At 44.2% G+C, this 18,614-nt stretch overlaps 1 protein-coding gene across 1 annotated transcript in view; it reads right to left on the bottom strand.

Annotated features, from left to right (window-relative positions):
• Positions 1-18,129, bottom strand: part of LOC309567647 (uncharacterized protein) — a gene marked incomplete at both ends in the record, with an annotated part of 31,498 nt that extends 13,369 nt beyond the window's left edge. Inside the window, 4 exons of the mRNA XM_082273063.1 lie at positions 2,282-2,456; positions 6,370-6,504; positions 15,439-16,522; positions 17,975-18,129. Coding sequence (XP_082129189.1) covers positions 2,282-2,456; positions 6,370-6,504; positions 15,439-16,522; positions 17,975-18,129 — 1,549 coding nt within the window. The remainder of the gene's footprint in view (positions 1-2,281; positions 2,457-6,369; positions 6,505-15,438; positions 16,523-17,974) is intronic.
• Between the last annotated feature and the right edge of the window lie 485 nt (positions 18,130-18,614).

The following is an 18,614-nucleotide window of genomic DNA, read 5'->3' as shown; positions in this document are numbered from 1 at the left end:
GCAAGGGTCGAGGAAAGGAAAGGGACAAGGAAAGGAAAGGGACGAGGAAAGGAAAGGGACAAGGAAAAGAAAGGGACGAGGAAAAGAAAGGGACGGGGAAAAGAAAGGGACGAGGAAAATAATAGGACTAGGAAAATAATGGGACCGGGAAAATAATGGGACCGGGAAAATAATGGGACCGGGAAAGGAAAGGAACGAGGAAAGGAAAGGGACGAGGAAAGGAAAGGGGGCGAGGAAAGGAAAGGGACGGGGAAAAGAAAGGGACGAGGAAAAGAAAGGGATGGGGAAAAGAAAGGGATGGGGAAAAGAAAGGAAAGAGGAAAAGAAAGGGACGAAGTAAGGGAAGGGACGGGGAAAAGAAAGGGATGAGGAAAAGAAAGGAACGAGGAAAAGAAAGGAACGAGGAAAAGAAAGGGACGAGGAAAAGAAAGGAACGAGGAAAAGAAAGGAACGAGGAAAAGAAAGGGACGAGGAAAAGAAAGGGACGAGGAAAAGAAAGGGACGAGGAAAAGAAAGGGACGGGGAAAAGAAAGGGACGAGGAAAAGAAAGGGACGGAGAAAGGAAAGGGACGAGGAAAAGAAAGGGACGAGGTCAGGAAAGGGACGAGGACAGGAAAGGGACGAGGAAAGGAAAAGGACGAGGAAAAGAAAGGGACGAGGAAAAGAAAGGGACGAGAAAAAGAAAGGGACGAGAAAAAGAAAGGGACGAGGAAAGGCAAGGGACGAGGAAAGCAAAGGGTGGAGGAAAGCAAAGGGTCGAGGAAAGCAAAGGGACGAGGAAAAGAAAGGGACGGGGAAAAGAAAGGGACGAGGAAAAGAACGGAACGGGGAAAAGAAAGGGACGGGGAAAAGAAAGGGATGGGGAAAAGAAAGGGTCGAGGAAAGGAAAGGGACGAGGAAAGGAAAGGGACGAGGAAAGGAAAGGGACGAGGAAAGGAAAGGGACGAGGAAAGGGGCGAGGAAAGGAAAGGGACGGGGAAAAGAAAGGAACGAGGAAAAGAAAGGGTCGAGGAAAAGAAAGGGTCGAGGAAAAGAAAGGGTCGAGGAAAAGAAAGGGTCGAGGAAAAGAAAGAGACGAGGAAAAGAAAGGGATGAGGAAAGGAAAGGAACGAGGAAAGGAAAGGGAGGAGGAAAGGAAAGGGGCGAGGAAAGGAAAGGGACGGGGAAAAGAAAGGGACGAGGAAAAGAAAGGGACGAGGAAAAGAAAGGGATGGGGAAAAGAAAGGGACGGGGAAAAGAAAGAGAAGAGGAAAAGAAAGGAATGAGGAAAAGAAAGGGACAAAGAAAGGAAAGGGACGGGGAAAAGAAAGGGATGGGGAAAAGAAAGGGACGAAGAAAATAAAGGTAAGGAAAGGAAAGGAAAAGGGAAAAAGAAAAGAGGAAAAAAGGAAAGGAGAAAGAAAAGCAAAAAGAAAAGGAATGAAAAAAGGAAAGGAGAGGAAAGGAAAGGAAAGCAAAAGAAAGGAAAGGAAAAGAAAGGAGAGGAAAGGAAAGGAGAGAAAAGAAAAGAAAAAAGTAAATGACAGGAACACAAAGGAAATTACAGGAACGGAAAGGAGAAGGAAAGGAGAGGTGAGGATAGGAGAGGAGATAGTGAAAGAGTAAGTGAGAAAAAGGGCAGCGCGCTCCCTAACCCATGGAAATATGTGAATATGATTGTCATATTTTCTGGACAGCTTGGCTTGTTCCAGGAGGTAGAATTATGACAGACGTACCTGAAGGATATCAGGTAGTAAAACTGTTTCACGGGGGACAAAATCAGTTTGGTCTATGCTACTGACAGCCTGTACCATATCTGTCATTTTTTTCATTTGGCCAGAGTTCTAAATTAAAGTAAACCTGTGCTGTAAGAAATGCAGAGAATGACATCGCTGATGGAAACTGCTAGTTGCCTGGCTGCCCCTGGCTGTAAAACCTTCTGAGCAAACTGATCCAGAATAAGCATTACAAATTGAAAATCAAAATGTCTAACCTTTATTATCATTCTGGATCAGCAGCTCAGAAAAAAAAAAACTGCAGTGCCGCCATTAGATCAGCATGATAGCCAGGTTCAGGTATTTTCCATAGGAATTCATTCAGATTTCCTTTAATATTGTAAATGTATATCAGTACAGACAGGTTTTTTCAGTAGGTAGCAGATTAATGATGTGTGGTTAAGTCTCTGACACATGGGTGTATTTGGCAGCTCTCCCCTGGCTATGTCCCCTGTACACGTCTTACTTCTATAAATCCTGCTGGCACAGTACAGCTCGGCTCCATTTGTTAGAGTCATCACACATACCGGTGTGGATTCCAGCTCTCAGCTGAAGCCTCTCATTTGGCATGTGCGGGATGATCACTTGCCGAACGGCAGCCACCAAGTCCAGGGACATCTTAGCTATTTCATCTGCGTGCTTGTCATTGCTCCTCTCCGGCAGACCGCTGACCACCATATACGCATCGCCGATTGTTTCTACCTGTGCCAGGAACAGAGAATATAGATGGTTCCGCTAAGCTTTCTTTGCATCTGAACTGGCCACATAATAAATCACCATTGAACTGTGAAAGAAGCTTACTGCCAATCTGTATTCAGCTAAAAAGTGGAACTTCCTAACATGTCACAATATATGTAAGGTGTTCCCGAATATTCGTAGGGAGTCAATCTAGCCGTCCGTTTCAAAAGTCCCTTACAATATACATTATATATTGTATATAATAGAATCATTTTTCAGAACTGCTCCACCTTTTATCATTAACCAGTTCTGGACCGGAAGGATTTGCCCCCTTAATGACCAGGCCATTTTTTGCGATTCGGCACTGTGTTATTTTAATGGAAAATTGCACGGTCATGTGAGACTGTACCAGAATAAAATTGATGTCCCTATTTCCCACAAATAGAGCTTTCTTTTGGTGGTATTTGATCACCTGTGTGATTTTTATTTTTTGCGCTATAAACAAAAAATAGCGACAATTCTGGGGAAAAAAAACAATATTTTTCACATTCTGCTATATAACATTCCCAAAAACAAAAATTTAAGAATCAAAATTTTTCATCCTTCTAGGCCAATTTGTATTCTGCTACATATTTTTGGTAAAAAAAAAAAAAATCGCAATAAGCGTATTTTGATTGGTTTACGCAAAAGGTATCGTGTCTACAAACTAGGGGAAAGATTTGTCATTTTTATTTATTTTATTTTTTTACTAGTAATGGTGGCGATCTGCAATTTTTAGAGTTACTGCGACATTGTGGCGGACAGATTAGACCACTAACTGGCATTTTTGACACTTTTGGGGGAACAATGACATTACTACAGTAATCAGGGCCAAACATATGCACAATTACTGTAATAATGACACTGGCAGGGAAGGGGCTAGCACAGTGGTGATCAAAGAGTTAAGTGTGAGCCTAAGGCAGTGTTTACTAACTGTATGAGGGAGGGGCTTGTGAAATGACCACAGAGACCTGTAATGCTATATAGAAGGATCACAGGCGTTCTGTGATCATTTCAGAGAGAAGAACGGTCAGCTGTGTTTACAACAGCTGACTGTCCTTCTCTCTCAGCAGTGAGAGATCACGGGTGCCCGGCGGCAATCGTGAATCCCCGCTCACCCCCCCAGCGCCATGCGTGTGACCGACATAGGGCTACGTCGTTTTGCGCAGCTGAACCAGCCTGCCGCAGTAAAACTGCGGTGGGCGGTCGGCAAGTGATTAAAAAGCTGTCCTTGAGCTCCAGTCCAATTACTTTGCCTAAGCTGAGATGTCTGTTGCAGGCAAGAGGAAGCATTTCCTCAGTCTCCTTTCCCCCAGTGATCAGACATTTTTCTAAACAGAAATTACTGTGAACCAAAAAGTATATATTTTTTGAAATCAGAGACCCTGAAGAATAAAATGTGGTAGTTTCAATTTTCTATGTGGCGAAATATTTGTGCAGTTATTTATTAAATAATTTTTTTTTTGGGGGGGGGGGGATACAATAAAATAATGTCATAAATACAATAAAATACACGTCAAGTCTAAAAATTGTGCATGGTCGTGGAATTGCAAAAAACTATGGTAAACAAAATTCTCCACAGACACTTTAATAGCCTTTAGTCCCGATTCACACTGGGGCAACTTGTCAGGCAACTTAGCCGCCTAACAAGTCACGCTCCATTTAGTGCAATGGAACCGTTCTAATTGAAGCAACTCAAATCGCTCCGACTTAGAAATGGGTTCCTGCACTACTTTGGGGCGACTTCGGAGTGGCTTGCATTGACTTATATTAGAGAAGTCGTTTACAAGCCACGCTGAAGTCGTGCTGCACGGGGCGGCTTCAGAGTCGGACACCTTTGAAGCCACCCCAGTGTGAACCGAGCTTTACAGATCATCAGTTTAGAGTTAACTGTGAACTATGGTCCTAGAATGATTGCTCTCACTCCGGCGTTTGCAACGATGCCTCACATGTGTAGCCCAATTGTTCTTTACATACGCATGCTCCCCCTAAACTGTGCTTTTTATATGAGGTGTGCAGGGGTGATGGGGGCACTTTAACATTTATTTTAACTGTTTATATTTATTTTATGTTAATTCTTTTTTTTTTACATTTACATTTTTTTTTTTTTACTTTATTACTATCACAAGGGGCTAACAAGCCCCTTATGTGATAGCATGAGTGGGTGACTGGTACTCTCTATGAAAATATTGGGGGTTTATTAGATCCCCAATATCTCCCCTGTCCTTCAGTGCAGCTATTCAAACACAGATCGTGTTTTAATAGCTGCATCCTTGGCTGCACTAGCAAAGGAATAACAGCTGTTACCCCGGAAGTGACATAATACACATCACTTCGGGGGGTCACTGGGTACAGAAGGAATCAGGGAAGGGCTTTTAATGGAAAGCCCTTTGCAAGCTCTTAAAGCCGGTATCAAGCTCACAGTTGCAGTGGCAGCTGTGAGCTTGAGGCTCCGTTCACATGTAGGCGTTTTGGGGTGTTTTTGGGGAGTTTTTCTGCTCTAGGATCAGCTCTCAAAATGCCCAACAAGACAAATCCTATTCATTTCAATGGCCCCTGTTCACATCTGAGCGTTTTGACGCTGTGAGCAAAACGCCCAACGCTCAAAAAAGTACATGAGCTTCTTTTTGGGCAGATTACAGGCGTTTTCCATTGGTCTCTATTCAATCTAAAAACGCCTGCACAAAAATCACGGTAAAAATTGCGGTAAAAAACGCGCGAAAACGCTACGCTCAGGTGTGAATGTAGCCTGATATAACCATCTGTCTACTATGATGTTTATAAACATACTAGGTAGACAAGGGGTTAAATGTACTGCATTCTCTTCAGAGCCTCTTGGAGACCCTAAATTAAAGCATAAATTTTAACTCCTGGTAGCTTGTTATTGGTCGGTTAGAGGGCTTATCACACTGAATTGATAAAAGCCAGGGACAAGTGACAGTAGAGTATGAAGCAGATCACCAACTTCCAAAAGTCATTGTTTCAGCCACAGATTGCCCCTTTTTTTCAATGCCCAACAGTAAAAGGAAAAGGGGGGTGGTGGTGGAAGTAGTGGAGTGGATTGGGGAAATGCTGGTGGCTTGGTGGCCCTGTTGGAGATGAGGTTTCTTGGGTTTGAAGGGGAACGGTGTTTGAGATTTGGGGGCAATGTGGCGCACTGTTGGGGGCTGGCAGCCCAATAAAGGGCTGGGGGGCACTGTGAAATCTGAGGGCTCTCAGAGAACCTGGGGACACTGTGCACCTCTCTGGGAGGTTGGAGGGTACTAGGGGAGGCTGGGTAGCGCTGTGGGAGATTGGGGGACACTGTGGAGTCTAAAGGTTCACAGAGGACCTGGGGACACTGTGCGCCTCTCTGGGAGGTTGGAGGGTACTAGGGGAGGCTGGGTGGCGCTGTGGGAGATTGGGGGACACTGTGGAGTCTAAAGGTTCGTAGAGGACCTGGGGACACTGTGGGCCACTATGGGAGGTTGGAGGATGCTATTGGAGGCTGTGCTGCACTGTGGGAGGTTTCAGGACACTGTGGAGTCAGTCTGAGGGCTCTCAGAGGACCTGGGGACAATGTGGGCCACTATAGGAGGTTGAAGGCTGCTATATGAGGCTGGACAGCATTGTGGGAGGTTGGGCGGTGCTGTGGAGGCTGAGGACTCTCAGAGAACCTTGTGGCACTGTGGGCCACTATGCAAGCTTAGGGGGCACTAAGGGAGTTGGGAGGCACTGTCAGGAGGTTAAAGGATCTGCAGCTGGCTGGGGGCCCAGGAGATAGGAGACCCTGACCCGGTGGTTGAGAATTACAGCTTTAGTACATATGGTATCTTAGCGAATTTAACTTCCAATACCTTTTCTTCAAAGCAGGTTCCCTATACAAGGTATATTAGGACAGCTATATGTTAGGGCGCACCTTATAGACATTGAATGATTCAATCCTGGTGTCAAAACAGACATACAAATTATTCAGCATCTCTACCACCTGCAGAGGGGTGCACGAGGCCGATATGGAAGTGAACCCCACAACATCTGAAAAGAAAATGGTGACCTGGAGGGACGAGAGAGACCAATATTCAATGCATGAAAGTAAAAACAGATTATAAAGCAGAACTCCAGCTAAACAGTTAAATGAACAGATCATACACACACACACACACACATGATCTCCTTTTCCGTCTGTGATACATTCCATGAAGACAGTCCTAGATAATATAGCTTCCTGAAGACAGGAAAGGGCTTTACATAAGTTCTTGAAAAAACAGGAAGCTGCAGTAATGCCCACATGTGATGCTGAACATCTATAATTGAAAGAAATGAAATCAAATTAATGAAAGGTGGGCCAGGGCCAGAAAGGCTGGGGATGAGCTAGATGATGCTGGACGTCCTCCATTTCTTCCTAGAGATGAGGCAGGCTATATGTGACTTGCTGCAGCTTCCAATGTACACTGTGAAAAGATCACAGTGTGCAGTGAAATCACAGTAGGCAATTTCAGCACAGGAGAACAGCCTGTACAACTGTGCAAGCATGAAAGGAAGGCTGGAGTACAGCTTTAAAAATACAGCCAATTTACAATATTTATTTGCTAATTAAACCTAATTCCAAGAAAACATCATTGTCCCAGTCCCTGTGTATAGTAGAAGTGTCTCTCAGAGGATTGGTAATCAGGCTTTGTCATTAGATGTGAGCATTGAGACTTGTGCTGCACATTGTTTTCTGAGTATTGGCAATTACGCATACAGTCATCCAGCGACGATCACCGCGGTGCACAAACATTGCGCATTGTGGGGACATCGCCAGGGGTGGGAGTGAGCAATTATCTGAAGTGGCAGAAAAACAGATGGTGATTCCCTTGAAGTTTTTATTTAAAGGGATGCTCCACCATTTGTTACAGAACAACTGCACAAAGGCAAGCTTTGCCTCGAAAAGTCAAGACATGTATTTAGGAGCCGAGTTTATAGGGGAAGTAAACATCTGAAGGTCTCCTAAGCCCCCGTTCACACTGGGGCGACCTGTCAGGCGACCTGGTCGCCTGACAGGTCGCCTGGCATAGAGAAGCTGTGGACCCGTTCTAATAGGAGCGACACAAGTCGCTCCGACTTAGAAAAAGGGTCCGGAGCTTCTTTGGGGCGACCCGGAGCGACCTGCATTGACTTCAATGTTATGAAGTCCGTGCCAGCCGATCCGAGGTCGCGGTGCGATCAGCGCGCCGCGACCTGTGAGGTCGCCCCGGGAAGTAGCGTTGCCCCAGTGTGAACGGGGCCTAAATCCTACTTAATCAAATAGGAAGGCTATAGTTTGGTGCTCCAAGGGAAGGGGAGGACCAAAACACCTAAGAGGACTGGGACTGGGAGACCGCAGTACGAGATGGTTAATGGAGGTGTAACAGAGGCAGTTCAACTTAGAGGCCCAAACCGGGTGTAAGAAGGCTACGGGAAGGAGAAAGAAGAAGAAGGGAAGCTGAATGATGTGAGAGGGCAGACAAAGGAGTAAATGAAGGGAATAAGAAAAAGCAAGAGCAAGGAAAAGAAACAGGAGGGTGAAGGGAGGGAGAATGGGGAGAAAGGGGGGTAGGGGATGCCCTAATGATGGTTAGGAGAGTGATGATGACAAGTCAAAGTTTGGGTAAGAGGAGTGACACCTATGTAGTCATGGAAGCAATAGGGTGTCATCAAAGCCAGGGGGCAGGTAATGTGTTACCCAGGTCCATTAGATTGTGCTTACAATCAGAGGGGATAACTACAGTATCTCACAAAAGTGAGTACACCCCTCACATTTTTGTAAATAATTTATTATATCTTTTCATATGACAACACTGAAGAAATGACACTTTGCTACAATGTAAAGTAGTGAGTGTACAGCTTGTATAACAGTAAAAATGTGCTGTCCCCTCAATATAACTCAACACACAGCCATTGATGACTAAAACCGCTGGCAACAAATATGAGTAAACCCCTAAGTGAAAATGCCCAAATTGGGCCCAATTAGCCATTTTCCCTCCCCAATGTCATGTGACTCGTTTGTGTTACAAGGTCTCTGGTGTGAATGGGGATGTGTTAAATTTGGTGTTATCGCTCTCACTCTCTCATACTGGTCACTGGAAGTTCAACATGGCACCTCATGGCAAAGAACTCTCTGAGGATCTGAAAAAAAAGAATTGTTGCTCTACATAAAGATGGCCTAGGCTATAAGAAGATTGCCAAGTCCCTGAAACTGAGCTGCAGCACAGTGTCCAAGACCATACAGCGGTTTAACAGGAAAGGTTCCACTCAGTAAAGGCCTCACCATGGTCGACCAAAGTTGAGTGAGTGCATGTGCTCAGCATCATATACGGAGGTTGTCTTTGGGAAATAGACAAATAAGTGCTGCCGGCATTGCTGCAGAGGTTTAAAGGGTGTGGGGGGGGGGGGGGGGGTCAGCTTGTCAGTGCTCAGACCATACGCCGTGCACTGCATCAAATTGGTCTGCATGGCTGTCATCCCAGAAAGAAGCCTCTTTTAAAGATGATGCACAAGAAAGCCTACAAACAGTTTGCTAAAGACAAGCAGACTAAGGACATGGATTACTGGAATCATGTCCTGTGGTCTGATGAGACCAAGAAAACCTATTTGGTTCAGATGGTGTCAAGCGTGTGTGGCGGCAAACAGGTAAGGAGTACAAAGACAAGTGTGTCTTGCCCATAGTCAAGAATGGTGGTGGGAGTGTCATGGTCTGGGGCTGCATGAGTGCTTTCAGTTACAGTTACAGTTCATTGAGAGAACCATGAATGCCAACATGTACTGTGACACACTGAAGCAGAGCATGATCCCCTCTCTTCAGAGACTGGGCCGCAGAGCAGTATTCCAACATGATAATGACTCCAAACACACCTCCAAGATGACCACTGCCTTGCTAAAGAAGCTGAGGGTAAAGGTGATGGACCGGCCAAACATGTCTCCGGACCTACACCCTATTGAGCATCTGTGGAGAATCCTCAAACGGAGGGTGGAGGAACGCAAATTCTATATAGTAATTGCCAAAAATATTGGCACCCCTGCATTTCTGTCAGATAATGCACCACTTTACCCAGAACGTTTTTCAATTAAAAATGTTTGGGCATTTTCATGTTTATTTCTTTTGTTTGTATTGGTATGACACAAAAAAAAGTGGAGAAACAAGAATCCAAATGTGACACATTCCCGGCAAAACTCCAAAAATGGACTGGACAAAATTATTGGCACCTTCTCAAAATTGTAAGAAATAATTGCATTCTAAGTATCTGATGCTCCTGTAATTTGTAATTATACTCACCTGTATCAATTAAAATGTGCTGACAATATAGAAATCACACTGGCAACCAGGTAAAATGGTAAAAAAGCGACTCAACCTTTCTGTTGTGTGTCTCTGTGTGCCACACGAAGCATGGAAATGAGAAAGAGCAGCAAAGAATTGTCTACGGATTTGAGAACAAAAATTGTGGAAAATAATGGACAATCTCAAGGTTACAAGTCCATCTCCAGAGATCCTAATGTTCTTGTGTCCACTGTGCACAACATTCTCAAGAAGTTTACAGCTCATGGCTCTGTAGCTAATCTCCCTGGGTGTGGACAAAAGAGAAAAATTAATCAAAGAGTTTGCCAAAACTTACCTGAGGAAGCCAAAATCCTTTTGGGAGAATGTGCTCTGGAGAGACAAAACAAAATTACAGCTTTTTGATAAAGCCGATCATTCTACTGATTTCAGAAAAATAAATTAGGCCTTTAACCACATAAGGACCAAGCCAGGGCCGTCTTACTGCATGGGCACGATGGGAAGTTGCCCGGGGGCCCCCCCTGCCTAGTGACCCAGTCCAAGCAAGCATTAGCAGACATCCCAAGTCTCCCACGATGCGCGGAAGTCTCCTGCATGCGGTCTGCGGCTCCCTGGCACCTGCAAGTGCCGCGCGATATCCCGGCTGTCTGTGTCAGCTGAGCTGTCAGAACAGAGCCAATGCTTCCTGTATAGACCAGGCTCTGTCCTGACAGTTACAGGGGGAGTGATATCAAATGCAGTCCACCTGTGAGGAGACTGGGAGATACAGGAAGTATCGGCTCTGCATGCTTCTTTCAGCGTGGTGCTGCCCCTCATACTCGCTCCGTATAGGTCATGTGTCTCGAGCCAGCATTTCTAGCCAGCAGCACCCACCAGCAGTACCAGCTAGTAGTACCCACCAGCAGTACTCACCAGCAGTAACCACAAACAGTACCCACCAGCAGTAACCAACAGCAGTACCCACCAGCAGTAACCAACAGCAGTACCCGCCAGCAGTACCAGCCATCAGTACCCACCAGCAGTACCTGCCAGCAGTAATCACCAGCAATAACCACCAGAAGTACCAGCCAGCAATACCCGCTAGCGGTAACCACCAGCAGTACCTGCCAGCAGTAACCACCAGCAGTAAAATAAAATACATAGAGCAGCGCTAATTATACAAAAAGCCAAACATCATATAGGCATATGATGACATAAAGTCCATAATTATATCACAAAGATGTAATTGAATGGTCAGCATCGATTGAGACACAGGAAGTGTAATAAAATGTTCAGCCTGTAGTCACCACAAAGTGAATCAGCACACAGCAAAAGGGAAATCCCAGCCACCACACACTTACTCTTACCAGAGGATGGCGGGGATACAGCAGCATGCGGTTATGGGACCGCTAAGACCCGTTTCGATCAGAATCTCCATAGGGAAAAGTACGGCCTTAAAAAACTCTCCACTCCCCAAATACACCAATGGTATAGTACCCAGCGGATAGCCAAATCCTCCTTAGACGGTTATTTTACCTCATGAATCAGGGAGAGATTAAAAGAAAATAGGCCCATAGTGCATTATCCTTTCAAATCAAACAACTTTTATTCAAAGCTTCTAGGGTATGCACTCACCCAGGTACATAAAATCGAGCAGATAATATACATCAAAGATGCGGTTCCACAGCGGTATGTGGTAGCGATGTTGTTTCCTATAGATAACCAAGAAGATGGCCGACCTCCGGGGTTTCCGGGTGTGACGCAATGACGTTCGGCTTGCTCCTCCCGACGCATTTCGTCATTACGTCTTCAAGGGGGGCGCCCCTGTCCGGGTTACTTCATTGGAGACCTGATCAAAGCCAAATCTGGCTTTGTTTGGGACTCTGACCAGCCAGGTGACCTGGGCAGAGCGATGGAAGGCAGTGGGAGGGGGGGGGGGCGACATCCCCTTCCACTCCTTAAGAATAATGGCTGAGCAGCTGCTGAGAAGACACATCGGTTATAATCAGAAAGCCGACCGCCCCCCGGCTCTAAAAAACAGTACCGGTGTGATGCGTCTAGTTGCAGGCATCACCCTGATACAACCACTTCCTCAAGCCGACGTACAGGTACATTGGTTTGCGGGAAGTGGTTAAATAAAATGATACAGTCCCTACAGTAAAACATGGAGGAGGTTCACTGATGTTTTGGGGTTGACTGTGTGCATGGCATTATGGAATCTGAAGACTACCAAAGAATTCTGGGGTGCAATGTAGGGCCCAGTGTCAAAAAGTTGGGTCTCTGTCAGAGGTCATGGGTCTTACAGCAGGACAATGACCTAAAGCACACGTCAAAAAGCACCCAGAAATGGTTTAAGACAAAGCACTGGAGAGTACTGAACTGGCCAGCAATGAGTCCAGATGTAAATCCCATAGAGCACCTGTGGAGAGATCTCAAAACAGCAGTTGGGAAAAGAAACCCTTCCAATCTAAGAGACCTGGAGCATTTGGCTAAAGAAGAGTAGTCCAAAATTCCAGTAGAGAGGTGTAAGAAACTCCTTGATGGTTACAGGATGCGATTGATTTCAGTTATTTTTTCTAAGGGGTGTGCTACCAACTATTAAATTGAGTGTGCCAATAATTTTGTTCAGTCCGTTTTTGGAGTTTTACATGGACTGTGTCAGATTTGGTTTGTTTTGCTACTTTTTTGTGTCATACCAATACAAACAAAAGTAATAAACACGAGAATGCCTAAACATTTGTAATTGCAACAATTTTCAGGGGGAAGTGGTACATTATCTGACAGAAATGCAGGGGTGCCAATATTTTTGGCCATTACTGTATTCATTGTGGATTCACGTGCAGGTTTTGACTGTTTTAGCTCCACCATTCTGGTGTGGTTCCTTCCTCCTACTCCAGCAGAATACCAGACAACTGCAAAGACCACATAAAATGGTTTATGGCAAAAAAATATAATATCTGAATAAGAGAGGAGAATCTGTGGGTGGAATTTATTGAAGTGTGACAACTACAACAAGGGTTAAACAGGTAAACTGGATTTATGACACCTTATGTAAACTGACTTATATGAGGAACTTGGTATGAGGAACATCAAACAAACATTCACATTGCAGTGATCACCAGTGTGCCTCTGAATCCTTGTGACAGTTGGTTGACTGATTTGAATTTGTTATCATCCTATTTACATTTTATCTCTATACAAGGCCTTTGTTCAGAGCCTGTATGTTGATGTTATATTTTTATTACTCTGCCACTCAAAGGAGTAGTTGGACCAAAGCTCTTTTGGCCCTACTTCTCCTGTGGGTCACAGGAATACACTTTGTGGACTAAAGTCCACTGTTGGCTGATGTCCCTCAGTCAGGCCAGACTCTGGAGGGATCCCGACTTTAATGTGCCGCTGAGAGTCTGAGCCACCTCTAGCCCTTAGCACTGGAGGGGCAGAGCACAGAACTGGTGACTGGAGGCCAAGAACTGAGCAATAAATGGTCTTAGAGGTGGCAGGGGACAGATGCAGCATCGGACTAATGCTTCTTCTACACAGGTGTGTCCTTTTTTTTTAAATCCCAAAATTCTCTTTAAGGCCCCTTTCAGACGAAGCAGATCCGTCCAAACGGATCCTCCAGCTCAGTGGGGGATCTTTCTGCTGATCACTGAGCAGGTGGATGACAGGTCTGTGTCCGCTCCGCTATGCAGAGTGGACATGGACACAGCCCCCCCTCCTCTATGGGGCGGTCAGATGGAAACACACTCCGTGTCCGTTTCCATCCGATTGTCATCCAAACCAATCTGGCGGGTGTCAGCAGACATTCACCACCCCTTAGAGAATAATGGGTGGTCTGGTTGGGTCTCGATCGGTCCACTTGTGTGAAAGGGGCCTTAAAGCCTAAGTGCAGGTAAAATAAAAAACTGCTGACACCTCTTCTGTTTTGAAATTGAACCCCCCCCCCCCCCCCAACCACAACCCTTATAATCTTCTGATGCAGCCGGACTTTAAAGAACTGTGGCCCAACTATGCCCATTCTTTCTGCCCAGTTCTACAGCTTATATGAATGTTAAAGAATCTCTGAAAAGAGGGGGTTGGCCTTTTAATCATCCGCCTGTCCTCCATTTATAGGCTTACAGTGGAATATAAACTCCAAAACTAAAATTGTGATATATTGCAGCTTACCAATTGTTAGAAGGGGTTTTCCTTTTTTTTCCCCTTTATTTTTACCTGGTTATTCATTAACAAACATCCTATCCAAGGGTGCCTCCAGTCTAGATAGACTAGAGGATCAATAGAGACACCTTCAGAAAGCAGCATCATCAGTCTGGGGAGAGGGTAGTGTTAGCGAATTAAAGCCGAACACTTTTAAAGCGTTTTTTTTTCTTTTGGGGATACTGTATAGCCCTGCAACCTTGTGCAGTGCAGCAACCAAGGGGTTAAAGCAGATGGCGAGGAGGCGTTTTATCACCTCCTCGCCACCTGCCTTAACCCATTGGACCCCACACTAGCATTCTTCAACTGCATGCATTGCATAGTCGCAGGGCATTTGCAGAGTGGCCCCATTCACTTGAATGGGTCACTCTTGGCAGGCGCTACACCTGTTAATAAGACAGGGTGTATAATTCCTGCTGCGGCTGCAACATGTGTACACTCCTGGCCACTGCAGTTAAAGGGGGGTGCCGTTGTGGGTGGTAAAAACAAGGATCAACTATGGGATTTTACTGCCCCAAACTGCAAATATTGTGTACACCCCTAGGCTGTGGGTGGATTGAGTGGGACAGCCAGTGGACAAGCCCTGGGCAATGTTGGGGGTCGGGCCCAGGCCTAAAGCTGTGTAAGGGGCCCCAAAATGTCTGATGGCTGCCTTGGTCTTAACACTTTAACTGCCATTTGTGCAGGACAGCTTAGTCTGGGAAAGCTGAAAGGCAACAGATTTACTGACCAAATCACCAGGTTGAAATAAAGTGAAAAAAAAAAAAAAAGGAATGCAGCTAATGCAGTCACTACAACTAAGAACTGGGAAGCTGCAATATATTACATTTTTGTTTTATTTGTTTTTGGGTTTAAAATCACTTTAAAGTGGTTGTAAAGGCTCATGGTTTTATACCTTCATGCATTCAGGTAAAAAAAACCTGTGTGCAGCAGCCCCCCTAGCCCCAACTAATACTTACCTGAGCCCCATCTCAATCCAGTGAAGTGCACGAGAGCAGCACCTCTCCCTTTGGCTCCCATTACTGTCAATCACAGCTAGTGAGCCTGCTAGTCAATGAGAAGAGAGCGGGGCGGGGCTGAGCCATGCTCTGTATGTGAATGGACGCTCAGAGCAGCAGCTGGGGAGCAAGCCTGCTCTAGTGCCCCCTTTAGTAAGCTGCTTGCTATGGGAGCACTCTGGGGAAGGGAGGGACCAGGGGTCCTGGGGGGAACCAAGAAGAGGAGGATCAGGGCTGCTCTGTGCAAAATCAGTGCACAGAGCAGATAAGTATGACATGTTTTTTATTTGAAAAAAAAAAAAATCTGCCTTTATTATCACTTTAATTTTTTTTTCCGTCAATATACCCCAATCTACTATTACTGAAAGTTTAGAATTTTTTAAACTTTCAGTATGCCACTAAAATGTATTGCTTTGATATACTGTAAAATTATATATTTTTGCATTTTCTACCTGTGTGTTAGTTAGTAAAGAAGCTACACTTTTCCCTTGAAAATCTGCCCATTTTTTTATATGCCTACCTGATCGTAGCTTTCAGCCTCTACGTGCCTTTTCTTCCGAAGTTGCTTGGCTACAGATTTCGGCAACATTTGATGGAGAAGGTCCTCAGCTAAACGCCTCTCTTTTTTCAGGTCTTCTGTCCTTTCCTTGAGGTTCTGAGCATAGTTCTGAATCCACTCGGTCATCTGTTTAAAGGACACTAGAACAATGGGGTATATAAGACACGATACAGTCAGGAGAGTCACCTTCAGGCTAAGGGTGGACAAGATGTCTTTGGATTTGTTGCTGAGCTTTTTATAACCCTCCTGATAAAAACATTCTTGAAGAGATGTTAGACCACCGATTAAGGCATGATGACCAAATACTGATACATTTGAGAATGGCGTAAAAAAATATATGTTGTGGAACTTGATCAAAAACCTAGATATATTGTAGCTATTCATCCAGCAACTGCATAGAGTATCTGAGATATATAAGGCGTAATTAAGCATAGAACGAGTTTCGAACTCTAGTGGTTGAAGATTTGTAGAAGACAAAGAATAATTTGTACGAAGCATCTCTTCCTGGGCTCTTATAAGAATATGCAATGATAGCACATCCGCCCAACCATGGTTTGTTTTCATGATGTTTAGGTCTTCATTTAGGTCAATAAAGTTGTCCAATATCTCGGAAATTATTGTTGACAACCAATCCCTAAAGTCAGTCTCTGTAATGTTTTCAGACTTTAATAGTACTGTATCTATTAAAATCTCACAGATTTGACTAACTTCAGCTCTGTCCTCACAGTTCTCTGCATATAAATCCTGAGCCTCATCACAAAACAATCCCACGTTATTCAATAATAGGGTTCGACGGCCTGTCAAATTCATGTGGTTCCAACAGCAGAAGGTCCTCTGGTCTTGAAGGAACTGTATAAACTTTATGGCTATTAGATCTGTGCAAGATGAAAAGCCTTGAAGGGCAGCTTCTGTGTTCCTCCACTCCATTATACAGTCTCGTAAATCGATGGTGATTGAACCGAGTAGAGTGAGCAGGGAGACCATACATGCCCCCAATATTCTTCGGACGGTTGGATTGCTACCAAACATACATGGGGGTGAGTACCTAGGAAGTTGTACATAAAAGGGTATTCTCTTATATGTGTCACATTAGCCTTGGTTGACAAACATTTCTAAAAAAAAAAACTTTATTATTTCATATCAAACAACCAGACCAGATTCAGGATTCCAGATACCAACTGTCTCCATTTCCTCCTTTGTCACCCACAGCAAGTAGTATGTGAAAGCAAAACCCTCTATAAATACCAGAAGATGGGGAATTGGAATGTCGTTTAATGAAAATATATAGTTACACAGTAAAATTAAAAAAAAGAAAGCCCACATCAACTGAGTTTAACCAAATGCCAAAAAAAAAACACCTTGCATCCTCAGGATACAAAACCGTTGATAGAAAAGGAAGCAAAATACCCCCCTCATAACAGCCTTTCTCAACTTTTTAACATGGAAGAACCCTTGAAATAATTTTGCGGCCTCATGGAACCTCTGCTAAAAATGAATGGATATCTACAGGTCACTGTACATTAATGAGATGGCCAGAATACCCCTCTTACAGATAGCTAAAAAGAGCATTAGTGTCAATGGGAACTGGTCTAAGAGGCAGAAGTTGCTCCTTGGACAAGGAACCCCTAGCATCCCCTGGGGGAACCGTAGAGCTCCATGGAACCCTGGTTGAGAAAGACTGCCTTATACAGTGCGATTGATCTAATTTGCTCTAAAAGGGTGAAAATTCCTTTCTCATCCCCAAAGGCAATCGGATACTCCTTGGATAAACATTCTGCAGTGGAGATCAGCCATCAATTCCTAAACGTTTTTGCACTGAAATTTCTATGCCAAAGAGAAAATCTAATTTTCAGGAACCAAAACACTGAGTACTGTGCCAATGCAGTATAGCAAACTCAGAACTTGCCCCACGCCATGTCTGGCAAATTCATTTAATACAAAATAATATCTGGAGGTTTTTTTTTGTATTTCAAATCTATGGAACCACTTAAAACATCCAAAAATACTTAGGAAGATTGGCCAAAAAATGTACACATTTATTTTGCTACTTTTGCTTACATAGCTGCATAACCTGGCAGTAAAATAGTATTGCGTATAAGGGAGAGTTGGATTTACTATGTTACAGTTTAAACTGGAGTGAGGATACAAAATGGAAAAAAAATTATATAAAAAAAGAATCCATAAAAATATAAAATATATAAATAAATAAATAAATATATATAAGGAGCTGGGAACCTGGCAGAATTTTTGTTACAAAAGCCCCAAGTAATGCTTAGACTTGCTGTGCTACAACCATGTTCAGCCTCAGCAATACATGCTAAGACTTGTAGTTCTACATTGGCGAGACAAACTTATCTTGCTCCCTTCAAACAGACACAGCCAGGTAGGTCCCATCAACGTGGGAGCATCTATGCTACAAATTGTATTAATATAATATTCGAGGGGCCACAGCAAGTCCACAATGGAGCCTTACCAGGTGCTCATAGGTGGCACTTACCTGCAGTCTTGGCAGACATTCTCAATGTTGCTCTTTTTCTGTCCCTTTGTAGACATCTTGCTGTGTATCAGGTTGATTTTGCTCTTCAGGGAGGCAGAGGACAAGGCAGCGGAGGGGAAGAGGTCACTTTTCTCACTCCTATGGGCTCCAGACATGGCAGTTGAGTGGGGAGAGAGTTTCCTAGAGGGCCTGCAGTTGGAAGCATCTGCATCAACTAAAAAGGTAGTGCACACCACATATCCACAGCTAATATAGATGCTGCTCTGTCCTAGAGTACAAAGAAGAATCACGGCATACGCTCATCACAGGGCACTTCATTATCACCAGCCCTGGTCGTCTCAAGGCTGCAGAGTACCGGTGTATACAACCAAGGGCAATTAGCAAAAAAAAAAAAAACACATTTATAAACTGAATGATTCTTCTGAATAATGGGAAACCAATAAATTCACTTTATTTCCCTTTCAAAAAATTGTAATAGATGAAAGTTTATTAACATCTGTGCCTTTGTGTATTAAAAAAAATGAAAAAGATAATTAATATTTTTCTCCTTGAATACTTCATGCTCAGCAGCTTGCAAACCTGAAACTACAAATCTACAGCATCCAGCAGCTTAAAGTTGAACTCTGGGCAAATACATTTT

The sequence above is a fragment of the Pelophylax lessonae genome (genome assembly GCF_965119305.1).
Source record: "Pelophylax lessonae genome assembly, chromosome: 12".
NCBI lineage: Eukaryota > Metazoa > Chordata > Amphibia > Anura > Ranidae > Pelophylax > Pelophylax lessonae.
The sequence above is the reverse complement of the archived record's forward strand: the minus strand, read 5'-3'. Positions and strand labels throughout refer to the sequence as shown.